General features: G+C 33.4%; 1 protein-coding gene across 1 annotated transcript in view; it reads left to right on the top strand.

Annotated features, from left to right (window-relative positions):
• The window catches only part of LOC123538036 (integrin alpha-9-like), a 35,267-nt gene extending 18,103 nt beyond the window's left edge, over positions 1 to 17,164 (top strand). The window contains exons 10-20 of the mRNA XM_045321997.2: positions 8,714 to 8,899; positions 9,485 to 9,676; positions 10,497 to 10,642; positions 10,957 to 11,103; positions 11,685 to 12,193; positions 12,763 to 12,934; positions 13,398 to 13,538; positions 14,496 to 14,615; positions 14,953 to 15,024; positions 16,111 to 16,236; positions 16,973 to 17,164. Coding sequence (XP_045177932.2) covers positions 8,714 to 8,899; positions 9,485 to 9,676; positions 10,497 to 10,642; positions 10,957 to 11,103; positions 11,685 to 12,193; positions 12,763 to 12,934; positions 13,398 to 13,538; positions 14,496 to 14,615; positions 14,953 to 15,024; positions 16,111 to 16,236; positions 16,973 to 17,164 — 2,003 coding nt within the window. The remainder of the gene's footprint in view (positions 1 to 8,713; positions 8,900 to 9,484; positions 9,677 to 10,496; positions 10,643 to 10,956; positions 11,104 to 11,684; positions 12,194 to 12,762; positions 12,935 to 13,397; positions 13,539 to 14,495; positions 14,616 to 14,952; positions 15,025 to 16,110; positions 16,237 to 16,972) is intronic.
• Positions 17,165 to 23,119: the final 5,955 nt, after the last annotated feature.

The following is a 23,119-nucleotide window of genomic DNA, read 5'->3' on the forward strand; positions in this document are numbered from 1 at the left end:
ATATTTCATCTGCATCCTATATTTTTTACTGTGAGGCAATAGATTCACAGTAGGTTTTGTGTTAACTTAACCACTGAATGTTGCGAAAATGTTCTTGGTACAAATATCTTGGTACAAATATTTCTACATTGAAAAAATTACTAATTATACATTATATTAATTCAGTTACATTGTTCTCTTAAATTATCTCGATTTACATCAGGAAAAATAAGCATTATAAGAATGTTTATGCTTTGTGTATGTTAATACTTTAGCATGTTACCCAGACCGGAAGTACCATTTTCATCATTATTTAAAAACCGACACCACGAATACTTTGAGCGTTTGGAAAAATAGACAGTATAACCTTACTAACTTGAAAAATGTAGCTTATTACAGTTTTTAATCAGTACAAGAAAAATGAAACTAGAAATATATATTTAACGGTTTTCACATTTTTTATCTCGTCTTGTAAAGATTGAAAAAAAGTTTTTTGAATATTAAAGGTGAGGTAAGTGTATGACATTCTGTGGATATTTGCATTTTTCATACATTTTTGTATAAAATGATAGGGTTATGCTACTTCCATACTTGATATTTGTTTTACATTACATCAGTTGAATAATTATTGTACAAATGGTTATAAAAATGTAAGAAGAAATGTTTAGTTTCTTTCAAAATATGAAAATTAGAGAACTTGTAGTGTATTGACTTGTGTTTTTTGTTTTCAATTCAAAAAAAGAATTAACCAATTATGTAGCAGTATTATGTCAGTATATCAGCATGTAATATGACATACTTTTCATCTTTACTTTTCTAGTTGGAAACACGCCCTTTATAATATCATTGTTTTACTTCTAAAAATATATATTCAATGATATGAGTTATAATTATATACTTACAATTTCTTGATGCAATGAGCTTCATCAATAAAACCTGAACCAAGTAGATTTTTCTTTGCAAGTTCAGATACAATATTTCTATAATGTCCCAATATGCTCTCAGGACTGCTGAGTAAAATGCTGTACTGTCCCTTCAACACATCACTAAGGACCTGATGGTTAGTGGTTTTTGAATCTAGGTCAGATAGATAGAGTGCCTTTATTCCTCTGGACAGAAGACTTTTCTCCTGCGACTTCATTAAAGACACAAGAGTGACACAACAATGCAACATATTTCAGGCAGAATTTTACTATCCGTTGGTAGCTTTGCACAAATGGTGCAATTTCGAATGTTAAGGATTTTCCGCTGCCAGTTGGGGAACAAAAAAATACATCCTTTCCAGATAAATAGCCTTCTACTACTTATTTCTGATTTTCACGATATTTGTATATCCTAGTTGTGTAGTCCATATGCTATTGCTTCTTCCATATTACATACAAAATCTTCATGAAAAAGTTAAAATCACATCCCTTAAACCACTTTTAAATTTATCATTAAATAGGCTTAATTTTAGCTATGATCGAAAAACAATTCTGCACATATAAACTTTCAGATTGATATGATTTTCTGAGGTTGCCAACTACATGTACATGTCTATATATATTAGAATTATTGTTGGTCAGCTTTCAAGCCATATGTTACATTTTGTTACTTAGCACCCTGGTGCACAGCATGTCTTCACTTTGTATCTAAACAGAATCATAATTGATGTAATACATTGCACCATGCCGTTGACAGAGACCACTAAAGTCTAATTAACATGAATCTGCAATCAGATATGAAATTACAGGGACTATAGATAAGAAAATAATTTTTGTGATTTATAGCAGATATTAATCTATCCTCTGATATAAATTAATAAAAAGTCTTAGAAGGTATATGAATAAATTGTTTTTAATTCATTCACAAAATGATTGAAGGTATCTTGAAAAAATATTTCAAAATGTTTTTTCTTTCAATTTCAATCACTTCCCTTTAATTTTTTCTTATCAAGGATTCAAACAACTCATAACAGAATTAAATTGTACTATTTTGATAAATACATTTTCTATATATTTCAAATTTAAATTGTATTTATATACACTTACTGGGATATTTTACAATTAGTGAAAATTGATCCCTCTCTGGCTTATTCACCAAGTCATAAAAGCAAAGCACCTGTTTACTGAACCCTTGGGGCAGTCGGCCAAAGGTTACATTACATCATGAACGTGTCTGCAATGATTTCTAATGAGATAGTGATTATCAGAGGGTATGAAATTTGTCCGGCTCAGGATCGCATTTGTCCAGTCGTTAGAGACAGAGGCTAGAGATATTGTAAATTTTTGAGAAAGTGGTATCAGAGAGGATTTTATGGCCAAGTGCTTTACAGGTAATGACTCTAACGACTGATGCCAGTCTACAGTCTCTTGAGATACGCTCGCAAATCGGTCGTATTAGCGGTGCGGTCGTAATTTCGGCGTGGTCGTAAGTAGGAATTTTACTGTATATATCTGTTTGTATCATTATTTATTGTTTGCAAGAGTAAACACTGTCAAAAGTGGGTGGGGTATATTAATCATGAAAAAAAACTAAAATAAAAAAAAACTAACAATATTTACATTTCTCAAATACAAACCATATTTTGAGATAGTAAGATATTTCTATTTTAGAATAATGTTCTTCATTAATATAAATTAAGAGCTTTTCACCTCATTTGCATACTCATGAATATTAATTGAAATGTATCAAATGTGCATTTAAAACGTTCATTCAGTACACATGATTTTATTATATCTGTTCTTAACCATTGATAAGAAACTTATCAGTTTTATAAATGTCCAAGTAAAGCTTGTAAATATTCCATGCATTAAGAATATATATTATTAGTATTTAACACTTATACAAATACTGCACAACGTAGTTTACACAGTTCAATCTTGCTCATAGTCTTTTTTCTATACACAATACCATAGGACTTTGTTTTAAAAATGTCACAACTTTATTGTCCTAGTTGCCATGTACATTTCTAATGTTGGTATATAAATAGCCTCGCATGCAGATTCAAACATGCAAACCTGGTTGGATCGGTAGCATTTGCACATTTAACTGCCCCATTTCGTCTTGCAATCCACATTAGTATATGATATGTTATATTGGGTATTATAGGAATACAGTCATACATGGCACCCGTGGTATGCATGCAAACTTAGATCCATTATTTTACGCTATCGATGCAAAGTTGTGAAGCGTAATTAGTATGTATATAACTGGCATATATGTATAGCTATGATGGTCTGTCTGTATAAATGATGATACACATGTTGTCAGTCTGTATAACCCAGATACCCAAAATGTCCTGCATCTATACCTAAGGTACCGACAGATGCTTTTTTATGCCACGTCCACTCAAAGTGTATCTGTATGTATCACTAACCTGACCTGTAGTTTTATCCATATTACTTATCCAGAGTGACCTGTCTACCTTGGATACATTGCCGGTTTTTATGTATATCAAGGATATCCGTATTGGAATACATATTTAGCCCAGACAGCCTGTATGTATACAATGGGTACCACGAGAGGCCTGTTTGTACGCCTAGGATACCCATAGTTTTCTGTATATATAACCAGGAAGACCTATATACCCAGTATAACCACAGTGGTCTTTATGTATAGCAAATTTACAAATAGCAGTACCCAGGATCCAATAGTGGTCTGTATTTATAGCCAAGAGGACCTGACAGTATACCAAGGATACCCAGATAGAACTGCCTTTATACCTAGGGTATTCCCTTGACATATATTTTTACCCAGGATATTCATAGTGGTGACATTAAGTAAACGGTCAGGATTTTTGTATACCCAGGATACTTAAGGTGGCCTACCTACGATGCACTCAGGTGACCTGTCTATATACCAGGCATACTCAACGCATATACTGGCCTAGTGTATAGCAACGATGGTCTGCCTGTATACCCAGTTTTTTTACCCAGAAAGGCTTATTATGTAAAACCGGGATGTCCATAATGGCCAGTATATATGGCCACGATGACATGTTTGTATATCCAGGTTACACAGAGTGGCATGGCTTTATACCGTAGATACATAGATAACCTGTCTGTATATCAATGCCATCCAAGGTGACCTGAATGTATAGCCGTGATGGCGTGTCTATATACCCAAGATACACAGAATGGTGTGTATGTAAATCGAAGATATCCCTAGTAGCCTTTATATACAACTGTAAAGCCGGGATGACATGCCTGTATACCCAGAATATCCAGAGTTGCAAGTAGGAAACTCGGTTTGCCCTTCTGTATGTCCAGAATATCCAGAATTGTCTGTGTATTCAGTATACCAATAGTTGTCAGTATGCATACATGTGTAGCCAATATAACCTGTCTGTATGCACAGGATACCCAGATAGGCCTTTCTGTATACCCATGACCTGTATTCAATGCCAAAGTACCCAAAGTGTACTGTATGTATGGCCAGGGTGGCTATACATGTATGCACAAAACACACAGAGTGAATGATTGTATAACTAAGATACCTAAAGTGGAATGTACATGTATGTATACCCAGGATAATTTTCCTATATAACTAGGATACCCATTCTATCTGTCTCTGTATCAAGGCTACCTATTGTTGTCTATATGTATAGCCAGGCTGTATGTTTAGCAAGTAGGGCCAGTCTGCATACACAGGATACCCAGAGTGGCATGTCTCTATACCCTCGATACCGATAGTGGCATCAATATTTAGCTCGGATGGCGTGTCTGTAAACAAATGATACCAAAAAATGGCCTGACTATATATCACTTCTACACAGTTTGCCTGTCTGTATCCTAAGAATATCCATAGTGGCATGTATGAAAAGCCAAGTTTGCCTGTCGATATGCCAAAGATACATATTTGCCTTCTCTTTACCACTAGATACGTTTAGTGCCCAGTCGTTATACCAAGTATACTATTGATACTAATTTAGGCTATCCTGTCTGAAAACCCAATATATGTTTTAAATAGTAAATCGTATAATTATCCGTCAAAATACTTCAAAAACCTTACATAAAACCTTTTGTACATTCTCCGGTAAATTAGAAAAGCTGAACATACTGACTTCTTGACGGTTATTGTGAAAAGTGGATGTCTTATTGGTTGTCTGAGATGGTGTCAACCTGATTTAAAATAGTAATGTTTTTCAATCACAATACTGTGCTAAACTACATAAAACAACTATGTAAACTCTATAATGTATGCAAGGAAACCTTAACATATTGACATTTGGCAGCCATTTTGGTTGTCTAAAGTTGTCTACATGGCATATGGTCTTATTATCAGTTGTATTTATCAATTTTAATATTGCAATAAATTACACTGACACTTATGTAAACGCTCATATATGCATACTTTTTGGTGGTTGTTTTGGTCGCCATTTTAAAAAAAATGGCAGCCATATTGGCTGTGTGACATAGGTTCACAGTTTGAAATAGCCGGCAGATATGTACCTAATACAAAAGAATTGCCTTGCTTTTGTGAAAACAACTACACAATTATGCTAAAGATAACTGTTGGTCAGAAGTCAACTCACCCCACCCACTTCTAGCGGTATCTACAGATAAAACACTTTTGATGGCGATATAAACAGCCGCGTTTATCAAGAAATGAGTATCCTACATATCATTTGTTACCTTTCTGTTTTTCAAATCGTGAAAATTATATATAAAACAATAAATACTGTACAGCTGTACATACATGACAATTTTTATCGTAATTTTGTACGATTTTGTTATTTTCATTAGTATTAGTTAATATGCAAATGAGCTAATTTGCATATAGTGATTTATTTTCATAGTTAAGTACATTGGCTTCAATTAAATACCATTTCTGCTCACTTATTTCATCAAAATGGCAAAGATATGATGCCATATAAGTAAAATTAGTAAAAACTGCACTTAATGACCTTTGACCTAATTTCTTGACCTTAATTTGACCTTAGAATTGTGACTACCGGCATCAATGAACTACTTATATCATATACTTCACATATAACACATAAAACTTTCATCTTCACGAAATGCCTACGTAGGTGTTTTCCAGCCACATATATGAAAATAATTGGTAAACTATGTCTCAAAAAGATTTTTTGATTTAAAATTGTGATAGTAAAATTGAACCTCTATGTTCACAGCGTTTGTAAAAGGCGATCTTGCCTATACTTTGCTTGTCAAAACTACTAGTATTTAACGATCGTACCATCTAACCATGATGTGCATTTAAAAAGAACCACGTGTTCTGTTAGTTTAAAATCATAACAGTTACTGTAGTTTTCCTATAATAAGCTTGTCTAACTTCGACAATTCTCGACGTCGAACTTGGAAAAATCGAAATACACAGCCCAAAGACAACCTAAATTAACCCACTTGAAACCTGGAAGACAGGATGTAGTAATCAGACTCAGTTGGAGGTATAATTATAGTGACCACATCACTTTGTATTTTTTACCGACAATCGGATTACATTGCATCGTAGGAAAAGAAATGCGTACTAGTTTAAAGAAAATTGGCTACGTGTTTATCTGCACCATTTAGTAATTTTTGAAGCAAAAATGAAAATAAAAAAAATGGCAAGACTGCACGGGATTTACTCGGTCGCATTCAGCGCGTGTTGCGCTCTTTAAAGAACTGTCCGATACACATGTGTAGAAGAAATGACTTACAGTACTGAACAAGACTTAGTGCTATAATATAACAGTGACCTGAAAGTTTGTTCATTAGAGTGATATCAGTCATAATTGGCGCGCTAGAATAGCAATCAACATGACATGTAAACTGGACAATGAAGCTCTTCATAAAAAATCTAGTGCATGGTCTTAGGTTTCTATTCTCTATGTAACAAGAATGTACTAGGTATTACCATTCTCATCCATCAGATGTTCGTCAAAATCCCGGTTCATCCGGGGAGCCACGGTAGACCTCTGGTATGCGAGAATGGGTATTACCAGATGTTCACGATTCTAGGGACAAAACTTTCAGTTGTATTTTGACAAGATACTGCATCTAGTTTTAAAGTAAATAAATAAATATTGCTGAGTTTGTTTTCTCACAATTGAAAGCAAAATGGAAAAAAGGAACCTTATAGTTCAATGTGTAAAGATAACATCGATTATGCGGTATTTTCCGCGTTTGAACAAATTCCATGACCGATATCCGAAGAATATATACATCAATTAAAAAAAATACATGAAACCTTCGTTTAATAACAGACAAAATTTATGGTTACCCGTAGCAGTTGTGTTGTATTTCGTCGAGAGTTGCGTTGCTATAAATACAAATTATACACATCAATGTCGATTTTGTAACTTACACTTTACGTGGTTGCTTTTCTCGCTTCTTTCCACTGCGGCCAATAGGAATATACAATAAATATATCAGCAGAGTGAAACAAATAGACATTCTCGTCCAATCAGACAGAGTGTTTGATAAAGTATCTATAATACGTTATCAAGTAATCTGATTTGCAAACTTAAGTCACGTGGCATAGGTCACGAGTTCGTTCTTAGACGGCGCTCGCCGAAAAACTGTCTATAGATTTACCACCGAAATCCAGTTTTATTATTTCTCATATCATTCAATTAAACGACAAAAATAAGAATCCGTAAAAACATTGAGTACATAAACCGAATACTTACAGACAGAAGTTGTAGGGAAAGATATAGTGCTTCAAAGACCAATATACAAGAATTAGATTACTTTAAGTATATGAGGACAATATAAAACATTGTAAGGGAGGTGGGGTTTTTTTTGTGGGGGGTGGGGGGGGGGGGGCGTGGTGTAAAAGGGGGGACGTAAAAGAGGAGCATGAAATGACAACAGTATCCGGATTTAGTTTGCAAATCCTGTATTTTCGCAATGCCCACTATCTGATTTTTCTTTTCTTTTATTTGTTGATATCTGAAAAAAAGAAAATACAATTATTGGCCGTTTACTTCCACGTTTCTCAAACAATGATTTCTTGAGACGATTTCAAATTTGGTTCTCACTTGGGAGTATTTCCCACGTGGGAGCATTATGCTGTCAAATATATCATGTACATGAAGACATTTTTATAGTACATCCTTTATAGTTTGTTTCCTTACTGCAGAGAAAATATTATCAACGAAATAGGTTTCATTTGATAATAATGATATAATACGACACTTTTATGAATTTTATCAACCTGGTTAAGCCAATAAAGTTACTTTAAAATTTATTTTATGATGCAGAAGCTATTCTGTAGAGAAAATTTTATCAACGTGTTTAAGCCATTTATAACTGAAATAATACCACATCCTGTGTATGTACACAGGTGTTTAAGGAAGCAATATGTAATAGCGTATTCGCAAAAACAAGCATCAAAGAATTATTCTGACATATACGTTTCAATGATTGAAATCATCTTACTTTGAGCACGCTCTTGCAAAACGAAATAGCATAGACGCTCTATGATGTTACTCGGTGAGCATCTCCGTCCAGTTGCTGCAAAATAATTTTTGTTGTCATATATGTTAATTTTCAAATTTCCGTTAGATCTGTAAACTGCATGTCGAACTATTACGCATCTTAATGCAAGTTATTAGCACTGTACGTTTTAATTCTTTTGAATAGATGTGTTTGACCACTTCTGAAACATGTAGGATGTCCATTTTTTTTCTACAAAGTTTACATTTAATATTTTTATGTTGTCTTATAATATGAGAATGAGTTCTGAGTGATTTAGAGGTAAAACACTATGAGTGCATATACACAAGCAGTTGCTTTATTGATTGCAGATGTTGCAATAGGTGCACCTTATGAGGACAACTTCAAAGGGGCAGTGTATATCTACAATGGATATACAGGCGGAGTCTGGCCGAAGTATTCACAGCGGATCTATTCTGCAGACATTGATACTGGTTTACGAGGATTTGGCATATCAATTGCTTCTGGAAAAGATATCAACTTAGATAATATAAATGGTGAGAAGTTTTGTTGAATGTATCCGAGTGCAATGTATTAAAATTTTTATCAATGAAGAGTGTCTTATATTCGTTGTCGTTTCGTTTTCATAATAATTAAAAGATAAGTAGTCTTTGGTCTTGAACTTAATTTTGTTACATTTCCTAGTCCTTTCGGATCAATGAGAGAATTTAGTTTTGCTATAAATACTTCCGCTTGAGCCGGTGTATGGGGTGTTTTACATTTTATAACGTCTCATTAAGAGACTTCGAGTCGGTCAAACTGACTTTGTTAGTTTTATGCTTCCAGAGGATCTTTCAATAGATTTTATCAAAACAGAAACAAAACTGTTAAAATTTATATCAATGTTTTCTGTTAAAGAAAGGTTATATCAATGCATATCTGAGAGCTTGCACTTTTGCAATGAAGAAAATGAATGAGAAAAACGAGGCCCAAATTAATTCCTTATTTGTGCTTTTAAAAATAAAAAAATATTTGTATATTAGGTATTTTACTGGGCTTCCGGAATAATGCTGCTGCAATTACATAACGATAATAATGTCGTGTAAGGTAGTTAGTATTAAGTTCTAATACTACAATTACAGATATGGTAGTTGGCTCTTATCTGTCGGACAAAGCAGTGGTCATGTTCGGACAACAGGTGATAATGTTAGAAGCAGACCTAAAAGTATTGAATATGACAGGAGACCCGACTTTTTTAATTGACATGGACGGAGATAAAAATGAGACAGTAAATGTCTGTTTCCGTTTTTATGATCATCGATGTGATTATGTACGTAAGTACGCATTTACAAAACTTTGAAATTGAACATTAACACATAAGTAAATACATTTTATATATCTTATTTAAATAATTTCTACCTTTTAAACTGTATTTAAATAAAGTGTCTTAAATGAAAGAATTAATTAATTAATTTATAAAATCAACTTGAATGCAGAATAAAATGCGAGGCTCTCTGCCGTGCATTTTATCATGTTTATTCAAGTAGTTTAATAAGTTTACAAACAATTCACCAACAGCTCAAAGCTCGCAATGCATAGAACGCTATCATGGTTTAAGACCTTTTGTTCCCACATGCATCTTTTGTGCGTATCTACACCTCACCTATGCGGGTTCGAGTCTCACTCGTGGTGTAGAATTCTTCATATAAGGGAGCCATCCAGCTGATTTACCTATAATTGTGCGATGCTAAACCAAACAAAAACAATAGCAACCCTATGTGTATCGATAATAGATACATGGAGATAATACGTCACAAAAATAATTTATTCGAATATTTAAATTACTTTTACTATTTACAGACACAAGTATTATTTATTTCGACTTTATTTACATAGTAGATATGCAGTTTATATGAATTATCAAAAGGTAAATGGTATATTACTTAATATACAGTGTTAGAACTTTATAAAATAAATCGAGTTTTCATTATGTACGTTCACTTGGAATCGCTTCCCTAGTTTCATGTACATACATATAGACTAGTTCTTATTATGTATAATGCAAATTTAAATCCCTGCTTTTGAATTAACTGTTTTCTTAAAACTCTAGAATATAGCGATTTAAAGCCCTTGTACAGTATTCTTTCTTTGTAGGATTTAACCTCAGCATTACCCTTGATGCAGAGAAAGCTGATCTGAGGAGAATCAGATTTGTCAAGAATAACGAATCTTCGATAAAAAGTGTATTGCAAGTTGCTAGAAATAACCTGATGTGTGCAAGAGAACAATTAACAACGAAGGTATATACGCTTACATTTTGCTGATGTTTGCAATAAATACTTAGTAAAGTAGCGCGTGATGAATAAATAAATGTTTTTCAAATAAATATAAATCTAAAGGGTGTGTTGGATATACAGCGTAATTTCTGTGAAACATATTGCGTAAACTTAACGGACTGCATCGTAATATTTATTTTTATTTGGAGAGACAATAACTGCTTATAGATTTTATCAAACATTTGCAGAAATGTGTACGTATAACGTTACTGAAATATAGTTCATTCATTTTTAAGATAACAAATAACGTCTCTGATAATATAGTTTTAAACTTGCAGTCTACGAATGACATTGTTAGCGATATAGTGATTCAGGCGGACTACGACATTGCTGAGATGAACTGCCCAGATATAACTGATAGCGTAACCATCAGACTCTTCCATGGTTTATACCCTGATGATCCAGTTCTTCAACTGAGAAAAAAGGTTACTTCTTACTCTTTGCTACCATACAGAAATAGCCACGGATATAGTAGTAATAAAATCAATCTGTCAAAATTAAAACTTGCAAAACGATTCACGACGCATAGTGTCCTAACAGAATACCATCCAAACTATCTTCAGAAGGATCCTGTATAATACTGTATACAGATTATAAAAGATAGTATCGCTGAAAAAAAACATATACAGTTTTATATGCTGTTTTGTAAAGTAGTGGACCCGTTTTAATCACATTTGGAACATTCCTTTCGATTACGTTTCTGCCGTATAAAAGTTCGGCATTTTCCGGTTGTAATCGAAACCATTGCTTGAAATAGCTACATTAAGGCCGAATAATGCCAAGATAGCAAACGAGAATGCGACCCCAAACGGGTCCATTACCTTTTCTACTGTTCATCGTCTTCATAAATAATTGAAACTGTATTTATACTCCTGATTCAATGAGATTTTCACGGCGTCTTGAGCAAGATAAACTTGTTTATTATTTCCCTTTTGTATATAGCAAACTGAGCATATTTACAATTTAAATGCAGAGATATGCTGGAAAAAACCTTTTGCCTTTTCAGTTTCAGTTTCGGAAAAACTGCAAACGAGTTGTGTGCGAAACGGACTTAACCCTTTCAGCTGTGACTGAATACGCTAATATTAGTGGACACCTCTTATCAAGGAAATCAGAACTTGCTGTTGATATAGCAATAAGAAAAGTTGGTGATACGGCATATGCAACAGTTTTTGATATGGTCTATCCTAAATATCTTAACTATATACATATGGAATATTTACTCGGGGACTTGCAGATATCATGCTATTTAGCGGATCCTTTATATAATAACTCAAGACTAATTTACAGTGAAGACCAATCGGCATTAATCTGCTCTCTTGGGAACCTTATTTCCAATGTAACCAGTGTTCACTTCAGGCTTGTTTTAGAACCTATGACATCTGGTGTTGATATAGATTCAGTAACTGATCTTCAAATGCTTGTTACGACGATAAGCACAGACATAAACCCGACGGACAACAATGAAACCTTGTCAATCAACCTGCAACGTAATCCAGTAGCCAACTTCAATGGGTGAGTCCAACAAACTGTTCGCAGGATACTACTATATTTAGGTCTATTTTTAATATTCAGTATTTAAAGCTACTCACCCACAGTTTTTTCAACAAATTTATTTCCACCCAGATTGGCATAGAATGTCTATATGACTCTGCAATATGATAACGTGGGTAAACATAAAAGTTGGATATTGGTAAAAATGCAAGAAGAATGTATATTTTATGCATTATTTTAAACGCGTTGCAACAATTTATTTCTGTCCCAATATTTTTGGTTATTTATAAGAAAATCCTGCAAATTTCTTACGTCATTAACTTTGTACCACCAGTCACTTCCAGCATTTTCAGAATATTCACATTTTATGGATTTTGAGGTCATTATATGTTGCCTTAAATGTGTGGTTTAGTTCTTTTAACATTGTATTCGATAACAAAATAATCATAGTTTCGTATTATTAAAATTATATACTTGGTTTACACTTAATAAGTGGTTCCTCATTTATAATTAAACGTTCATTTTGCAATAAAAATCTCATTTAAATCGATTTGTTTCTAAAAGCATTTAATTTCAGCATTTGATTTCAGGATAGCAATCCCCCAGGTAGTAACGTTAGTGGGATACCAACAGAGATATAGAATGAAGAATATATACAAAGTGTATAACACAGAAAGAAAACATATTTCAGCTACGGTGAATATTTCATATCCACAAATACAGCGAGCGGATAAAGCTCTTCTGTTTCTAAATCAGACAAAGGTAAACCATAGGTTTAAGTTGCAGATTATAGAACTCCTGATAATTTTATCAGTTATAACTGATCAATTGTGACGGTCAAAACAACAACAACAACAACACATATTTACATTTATCAGATCATACTGTGTATAATCTAAATGAAGATGTTTAGAACCCATCTAGAAATTCGACACCTTTTTAATTTTATACCTAAGCTAAATACTAACAAAGAATAAATACTGATATGAGCCTTCTGTTGTTTTTTTTTAAAAACATTGAACGATTATATAATATCATTTTTTGCTTATAATACTATAGTTAGAAATAAAATGTTTAGTTTGATGCATTAATAATTACTAACTTGAAAGTCAATTATCTTTGCAGAAATCGTAATATTTCTTGTGCAAGTTTGCATAAACACATTGCATGCGTCTATGATAAATTTATATCATAAATTTAAATTATATCATTGTAAACTATTTAGATACACTGTGTCCAGACTTGTGAGGCAGAGTGTCAGTTGGCGCAGCAGTACGCGACACCAATTGTTTACTCGTACTTTAATGGCCAACATGTGTCAAGTACTGAAAAACCAGTGACGTCACTAACAGATATTCAAAATGCTGTAGGTTGACATATGTTTTTCGTTTGTCAGTAGTATATTCTAACTTAAAGATAAAAATAAGTTATCTTTCCTGCTCTGAACATTTACCGTAATCACTATTTTATAATTCTTAGGTGGTCAGTCGGATTTTGGACATGTCTCGTATTAGGAGTGAACATGCATAAATGTAATTAGCTGTTAGAACTCTCCAAGTATTTGAATATTGTAAGATATCAACAGAAAGGAATTCTTATCAATTTGACCAACCGAGTAAGACGTTTCGAACGCAGCAGTTAGTGCTTTGCGAAATTTAAATTTCTCCTTATACAAGTTTGAAAATGTTCACACATTAAAACCTATCGTTAATAACAAATAACTATAAGGAAATTTAAATGAGTGAACCATTATGGAACGGATATAAAACTGACTCTTACGTTTTTACGAAACTATCATAAGATAGCTTACTTTTGTTTCTAGCTATGGTAAAACAATATAATCATTGTTATTGTATATGTGTTGAATTTAATGTTAGAATGTTTAATAATTGCAAGTATCCATTTACAAATTGGAGTACAATTACAAGATGGCTTTGATTTTGATAAATAGAATATCTAAATGACATTAACAATACATTTTTCTAAACGTATTCAGTATTATTTCAGAAATGAACTTCAGGTAAAGTTGTTTTGCGTTAGAAGATTTATTTAGTGTAAATTAAATACAAGTACAAATTATGCTGAAGGAAGGAAGCATTGTTTTACAAACATGCTGCTTACAAGGAGGTACTGGCAGAATTTCCTGTGCGTCAGAATTTATAAAGAATATAACTAAACAGCGACTGACCATCTGTTAACAAATATTATTAAAGAAATAATACAAAATCTCATTTCTGAAGCATACCTCCATAGGATGTAATAGCGTATCATGTATAATAATTGTTTTAAACATTTCACATAAAGTATCAGTTGTTTCTTACAGGACTGTTTAAAACAAATATGTTCCATATTTACGTGTACCTTGAGAAATTTACAGCCAAAAAGTACTGCATACATCTACACGGAATTTGTAATAGACACTGAAATCGAGACCATCATTAAGGTATGGCGACTTTCTGAAATCATGCCTGTAGGTTTTGTGCAATGTTAGTTAATAGTTGGTAATGGATGATAATGTATTGTTTCGTATTTGAATATTAAGTAAGTCATCAAAGAAATTTTTTTTCTATATATAAATAAAGTACAGAACATAAAACATTAATATAAGTTTAACATGAAATACAATTATACAATTATATAGCTTAAGAAGGAAACAATTGCCTGATTTTAAGTTATTGCACTCTATGAAAATGGACAACCTTTTCTGCCAAAATGTATTGCATAACACATTCTACAGAATTCTGTTTTTAAACCAATGTCTGTTTGTCATCTTTATACAGGAAGGTGAATCAGTTGAACTGATATCTACTGGTAGTGTAGAGATAGGTCAAGGCAATATTCAAAATATGCAGGTACGTTATTTACTGGATTCTAATTTCTAATAATAAATTAATTATGTGGAACGTTCTTTCAAAAAGCATCACAAGCGAGAGAGTAGTTGTAACATGTTAGGCTTTATCATCACTAGGAACGTCCGTATTTGGCATAGGAAGTTTTTATTTCTTTGGCATATGAACAAAATGTAAGCAGTAATTTTGTCCATGACGTATGCCACTAAAACATTTTACGGGCACGCATCAGTTGTGCTTAAGAAATTAATTATTTCGTATCACTGCAAGATGTGTGAGAATATGCAGATAAAGATTATTTGTAAACGTGACTTTTTGCCAGCTCTGTCTAATAAGAAACACTTAAATTTACTCAATTTAGTTGCTGAAATGCGATTAGTTTAAATATGTTGTTGATATTCAGACACACTCTTGTGTTGATATTCTGATACATTCATACATATGTTCTTACCTTTAAAAGACCATCCATATGCTTTTAAACGATGCTGAGTTTGCTTTGTTGATTTATATGGTTTCAAATGATTTTCGTACATACTTAATTAAGTAATTTGTATCATATTTGGAAAGCAAATACGTTCTTCCTAACACATACAGTGTAAAATAAAGTTATTTCATATCTGGAATTGGGATGATGTTTTTGCACAAAAACACAAAAGCTTTACCATTTTACTGTAATAACACACTTTTGTCAAAGTATTAAGAGGCAATAAATGCACTGATACGTCTGTGTTCTCGATTTTAATCTGTATTGGATATTTATTCTTGTTGTTTTTGAAAATCGTACAGAAACTCATAACTGAATATCCTTCTAACGGTGATACATGTATGAAGTTAGGTAGTCAAATCTAAAAAAAATAATTACTTAAATACTGAATTTTCTTTGAATATTTTGTATTTTCATAATAATTTTCGAGGACGGACGCATACACTTTCAATGAACCATTTAAAATACCTTACATATATCTTATAACCATGATAACAGACAAACTGTACGTTACCTATTCCAAATTTTAAATGTCTTTTACATTAAGTGAAATATATCTTTACTGCTATCAGTGCATATAATAATAATTGATATTGTGTTTGCAGGTCAGTACAACTTTAAGAAAGAGAATGATAAAACCCTTGGTGAAAGAATTGCCATGGTGGGTAATCCCCCTAAGCGTTCTGTGTGGTAATCTTCTATTGTCGTTGATAATCGTTCTACTGTGGAAGGTAAATATATCTGCTTCCGACAAAAAATAGGAAATAACTACAACAAAACCAAAGTATTACCATTAGGACGGATATAAATTGTGTTATGTTCATTGTAACATCACTTGTTTATCCCTATTGTGCATTGAAGTGAAACCAGTGCAGCCAAACAATCCTGGGCCTTAGCCTCTAATTTCGTCATGAATATTTTGGCCAGTTATCATATTTATTTAAGCAGTTACTCTATAGTATAAATTGTCACGATACGCTATTTGTGATACAACACATTTGCCACTATGTAGGCTAATGTCACTATATGCTTATATGTTATTAGTTCTGTATCGGGAAATCTGCACGAAATCTGCAGCGGAATTATTGCGCGACTTTAGGAGCGCAGTATTCTTCCGCTAAGGAACGAGTGCATATTTCCCGATGCAAAATAAAAAATAAATTGTTTATTACATATGTATCTGCACGCAGACAGGTAATGTAAATATCATGAATTTGTTAAATAGTATGAACTTAATAAAAGTAATAATGCAACGACACACATTAAATTACGTCACGCACCCGATATGAAATTTAGGCCTCAGTGTATGGAAAAAATATTAACGTTTTGGGTTCCATTGTAACTTAACGCAGAATAGAAACGAGTATGAAATAATAATCAATATTATGCATTCATTTTCTGTTTGTTTCTCGTATACAAAAGGTATTAAGGGTATGTGTGTTCATATTATCTATCAATGCTTTTTAGGTAGGCTTCTTTGAGCGAAAGTTGCGGGATGAGTTAATAAGAAGAAAGGCACAAATATCAAATTCAGGAAAGGTGACTGGAAAAGTGTCGACTTCATATACGGGGCAAGTATCTGGCAAGCGTGTTACTGATGATTCGGGACAAGTGTCTGGGAGAAAGCCGACACGTGTCAGGAAGCTGTCCTACAATTGATGGTGGACAAATCATAGAAATGAACGATAAAACAAGTAGCATGACAGAAACCGGTCTTTGATTGTTCAGATGGTGATGCATCAATTCTCTTAATGCAACAATAAATTTAATAATTGAAATTTCTTATTCTATGTATTAGGTGATATTGTCAGATGCTTATATATATTTATTTATTTTATTTTGTTGGATTTAACGTCTCACCGACACATGATAGGTCATATGGCAACTTTCCAGCTTTAATGGTGGAGGAAGACCCCAGGTGCCCCTCCGTGCATTATTTCATCACGAGCGGGTACCTGGGTAGAACCACCGACTTTCCGTAAGCCAGCCGGATGGCTTCCTCACATGAAGAATTCAAGGCCCCGAGTGAGGCTCGAACCCACATCGATGAGGGGCAAGTGATTTGAAGTCAGCGACCTTAACCACTCGGCCACGGAGGCCCCGCTTATATATAAGACTTAGTGATATTGCTAGACATACAGCCGATAACCGGACATGTAGTCGATACTGCTTAAAATATAGTTATCATTGTTGATACATAGTTGGACGGAATTTCGACATTTAATCAGATCAGTTAATTCGTTCAAAATGGAAAGAATTTGCTTTCCTCAAATATAAATGATTATAAAATTTGTACATAAGGTCGAACGAATGACACTTGTATATTTTATTTTTGCTGTCTTGTAAATGATTGGAAATATAGGAATCAGTTTAAAGTCCTTAAGTATTTTGTAATTGATAGCTTCAAAGCTGTGTTCCTGTTCTTCCTGTTTACGTTATTTTGTATTATTTTGTTTAAATATATTTGTATGTTTATAGTTATTATGTGCATTTCCATAGATACATTGGTTAAGAGTTTCTTAGAGCAGTATGTAATGATAATCAATGTTAAGATTTGTTTCAATGTTTTCAAGCTCGTTTGCTGTTAGATTAAATGTTATCAAACTGTGTCAAGTGAATTGTATAAAAAAACAACGTTCGTAATGTACAGCATGAAAGGATAATAGTACAAGCAGAAACGGAAAATTACAACAACTGATGTCCCTGGGTATTTGCGTTATGATAATGATTAGTAACTATTATGTAATTACCTGCTCATTGCGGGACATGTGCCTTATTCATAAGGCTACCCCTGTTGTATATGTACTTGGGTCTATTTTTTACACATACCTACACTTATGTAGGGTTTTGTGTTCGTGCGACTGCGTTTTTTTGGAATGTGACTTTTTCTCCTGGAGCGTTTCCTATGTTTGTTTTTACATGAGAATAATATTACATTTTACCTTTTATTCCTGGGTTATTAACATGTGAATGATATCACATATTACCAATGCCCCTTCTTTGTTTTTACATAAGAATAACACTATTTACTTCTTTTCCTTTGTTTGTTGTTTACATGAGAATAACATTTCCTATCTCCACTTTCTCTTGGCTAGTTTTACATGAGAATAGCATTAAATATTACTACTTTCGTAGTTAATCCGACCATGGTAAATAAAATTTCGATAGCTCAAGGTACAAACTCTAATATTGTAAAGATATATATTGTTTATGCACCGATAGCCGGAATGTAACAAAATAACTGGAACGGAATAGAGACTTTAAAATGTTTTTTTCTCTACTAAAACTATAAATAAGATTAGTGTTATGTATACGGTATAGCCACTAACGTCAGCTCATATTTCAAACAGAAATGAACATTCATTTTTCTATATATTTTCAACACAGACTGTATTACTTGATGGAAATTATTCTCGGGAAACAACTCATAGTGTACTTGATGTAGTAAGTAAACATTGTTTCGTGTCCCTTGCAACACTTAACTATAAATTCTCTTGAACATGTATTTTTTTATGTTTATATGTTATGCAATCTTATCAAATTGAATAATGAATTTGTATGTTATTGCCAAAGTACCATTGATTTTATTAACTAACGTCATCACTGTTATTATCATGGTATTTGTGTAGATAAAATAAGACATAATAAAAGTTTTATTGTTTATTGTGTTCTTTTCGGAATCTATAATTTACGCCATAAGCGTTTGCTCAAAGTGAAACAAACATGAAAAAGAATATACCGTTACTGAAATTTCCCTTCGAAGACAGTAAAACCGCAAATCTAAGATATCATTTGCTTTTTGTCAAAGCAGTTGTTTACAAGTTGCTATCGTCGGAATAGAAGATAAGTTCAATTTGTTATTAAAATGTTGCATTCATGAACGAGGCAAACATGAATATCGACAAAAAATTTCTCCGAATGTAACTGTTTCTGTAAAAATAATGTAACAAATGGAGATTGAAAAGTAATTTGACATTTGAAATAATTATTTCAAGAGACCTTCACTTCCTAAAACTTCTTGAGTTCAGTTTAAAATTATAGTGTTCTTTGAAACATTCAGTATTATTACATATTTGCAGACTGAATTTCATTAGGATGTTTAGCATTCCCAATTGTATACATACTGCCTGCGCATTTGAATGTAATTTGTTCTATAATCACTATTAATTTCCTACTTTGATACTATACCATGTCGCAAAATGGCAAGGCACAATGCGTATGTCTAAAAGTCAGTGTCTTGTAAAATAGTTTTATGCGCTGTTCTGTTGGATAGCATACATGTACTACTGTTCCTGAATGTTACACACATGTGTATTGGGTGGCAAAATAAAATAATTATTGCAGGTAAGGAAAATATTGAAGGGCAAGACATAATAACCGTGCACAATGACTAAATACCTGAAATTTTGCGTTTATGTAACTTTGAGACATATTTGAATACTAAGTATATTGAGTAATATGTATGTTTATTTCTCTCAGTGTAAGAAGGTATTAATTCGCCTCCGAAATCCATTCAAAGTTAGTGCCATTTTCGTACCAGATATAAGCTTTATATGCTTCAAAGTTGTGTTGCTTGATAAAATTAAAGTGAAAGTAGGCATTTCCTGATGTCTACCTAGCGTTTTTATCACGTGTCTGTCAGTATCATATTTTTAGGTACATTTAAATTGCATATAGACAGACCTTCAAGACAAGGGTAGTCTCGCAAGAAGTGAAAGGCTGGAAATGCTGATTAAAATTGTTATTTTAACATAGAAAGCAGTAGCGGAGGCATGCATATTTAATCGAGAGCCAATGCCATTTAATTTTAAACTAAACGGTAAATATCCACGTTAATTGATTGCTTCATGAAATAGATCTAGCCATTATATTTATGCGGTGCCTCAAATACTTAGAAATGATCAATAATCTCCGTTGAAAGTGACAGAAATATCTGAAAAACAAAGCTGCTTTGACAAACATAATTATGGTTACAGTCAGACTAACGTGCTTAATGTGTTTTCACTCTACCAAAACAGGGCTTACAGTAACAGAAAGTGGCCAAAACAGTGTGTCTTTGAAGTAGAACCATCAGTTTTGGCAAATAGGTACAACTACATGAATGTACACGTATAACGTGCATTAAAGTGTGACATTTACATGGGAAAAGGGCAAAATTACGTACAAAGTCAAGCCATTTAATATTTGTAAACATTGTACCCGAGTGCAAAACCTTGCAGAAAACTTTTTGTCCTTATGCTTTAAGTTATCAGACTGTTAAGACAATATAGCTAATGAATAGGCTTTGCGACACAGCACTGGCATATTCATTTCTTGAAATGTGAAGTAAAAGCCCACATACCTGTCAAAAATATGTCTGCAAAGTGTATTTTCTGTTTAAATTTACGCGATTTTTGTGACAGCGATACATTTCGCTCACTTAATCCTTACAGCATACCACCATACGTCCTCCCCCTGGGTAATACTAACCCTAACCTTTAGCCAGTTTATTATACATATTATACACTAAATGCATGCGGACATGCAATAGTGTGTATTTTTGCCGTGCGCTCCAATAGATAATCACTTCCGGGCATGCGCAGAAGACCGCTCTAGCACTGCAATGAGCTACATCGTATGTAACAACAACGCCACACCCTAATATATCAAGTTGAAATTATTTGACAACGTGCATACGAAACACCCCAAAGTTAGTGGATAGTATATTAATTTTTATAGCAATGCGGAGTTGCAGCAAATGGTCCGGGGACCCTAACTGGCCGAGACATAAAAAAAACGACAAGAAAACAAATGTCACAAATGTCGTTCTACTGACAGATGCAACGAAATTCTTTGTGCCTGTCGGAACCGTACGTATAGAAGTATTACAGTACTGCTGTTGCACCCATATCAATGTTATTTATGTACGTACATGAATCACTTTGCTCGTTAAAGTTTCATTATTTAAAGGCCATTTGCCTTTTGTAACTATAATTGAAAGGTTAGTTCTTGATTGCCTTGCGCGATTACGGGTTAATTGCCCGACGATCATGTGCATAATGACCCAAGAGCCGTTGGCCAGAAGGCCATTATTCAGTTTGAGGGCAATTAACCTATAACCGCGCAGAAAAAAAAAAAAAGTTTGTCGATTATATCCATTGTGTTGGATGGTAACCAGATATTGAATTTATGATTATTTTACATCGATGAACAAATATTGCAAAGTAATCTCGTTATGAACATTCAGATTGTATGTAAATTTGGCACACAGTCTAATGTATGTTGTACATAGATATGGCTTGTATAAATTAAGAAATAAAATATATTGTCCCTCTTACATCATTATATATGAATGTTGTCATTTAAGAGAATTCCTGTTTGAAACGTCTTTCAATTTAGTTATGTCTGAAAAATAAGAGATCAAAATGTATAAATGGGTAATAATTTTAGACGCGTACTCTGATAACTGAAGAAAGGTATTTTGTCTTAACATTTGTACATCGTTAAGCTTTTCTTTTCACTAGTCGATGGTTTATGGACCGAATGGACACCCAGGTCTACATGTGACGTCACTTGCGAAACTGGAACTCACTCGCGGTCAAGGACCTGTACAAACCCGGCACCAGCTCACGGTGGCATAGACTGTGTAGGCAACAAGACGGAAACTCAGCAGTGTCACAAGTCACTTTGTCCTGGTAAATTGTCGTTCAGTAATTGTATTTCAAGCTAGAAATCAGTACACATTGAGTGGAAGCTTAAGATACATAAAAGTTGTTTTATCGGCATGGAGAAGCTTTTTTATATCATCGACATTCCTTTTTTCAGGACATCTTGGGTCTAACATTAAGTATATCAAAAGCAAACAAGAAAAAAGTTTTAGAATGACACACCAGGAAGTATCTACGGGCTGATTCATTTGACCACGTTGTTTGTGTAAATGATATCAGGTATTGTTTTACGTATTCAATGAATTATTTTTCATCTTTTATAATTCTTTTTTTTTTAAATAAACATTCTTAAAATGATATTGCTTGACTTAAAATCGCGAGTATACTCAACTAGAGACAAGCGATTGCTGATTCAGAAGAAGATGACCGATGAATTAAGACGACACTCGGAGAATTTGCGAAAACTTCATATTTTAAATGAATGCTCATCGAATTTTATGAACATGAACTCGTATTCTTTATTTTTGTAACTTTACATTTATCCTATTCCCCCATGTCAACCACCCCATACCTTTTAGTATTCCGTCACCGCTGCCGCAAAAAGCACCCAACACCAACCAACCGCCACATTACACGTCCCACCCCCTTACAACACATGCACACAAACTGTCTTTTCAATTTTACTTCCTCCTCTTCTGATATGAATAAGTAATTTTCAATGTAATTCTTTGTAATACAAGTGTTCTTTTATCCACACTATATTGTATAATAATTATATTATAGGGATTCGATCCTACCGAATTTCCTCGCGAAGCGAAGCGACGAAAATCGGGATCGATCCCTCTACGGTAACATGCGATATATACTGAATGAGATATACTATCGAATTAAATAATGTGTCTTTCCGGCACGTGCACAGAGCGTCCGACTTCGGATTGTTTGGAAGAATACGCTTTTTCCTTGTGCG

The sequence above is a fragment of the Mercenaria mercenaria genome, chromosome 1 (assembly GCF_021730395.1).
Source record: "Mercenaria mercenaria strain notata chromosome 1, MADL_Memer_1, whole genome shotgun sequence".
NCBI lineage: Eukaryota > Metazoa > Mollusca > Bivalvia > Venerida > Veneridae > Mercenaria > Mercenaria mercenaria.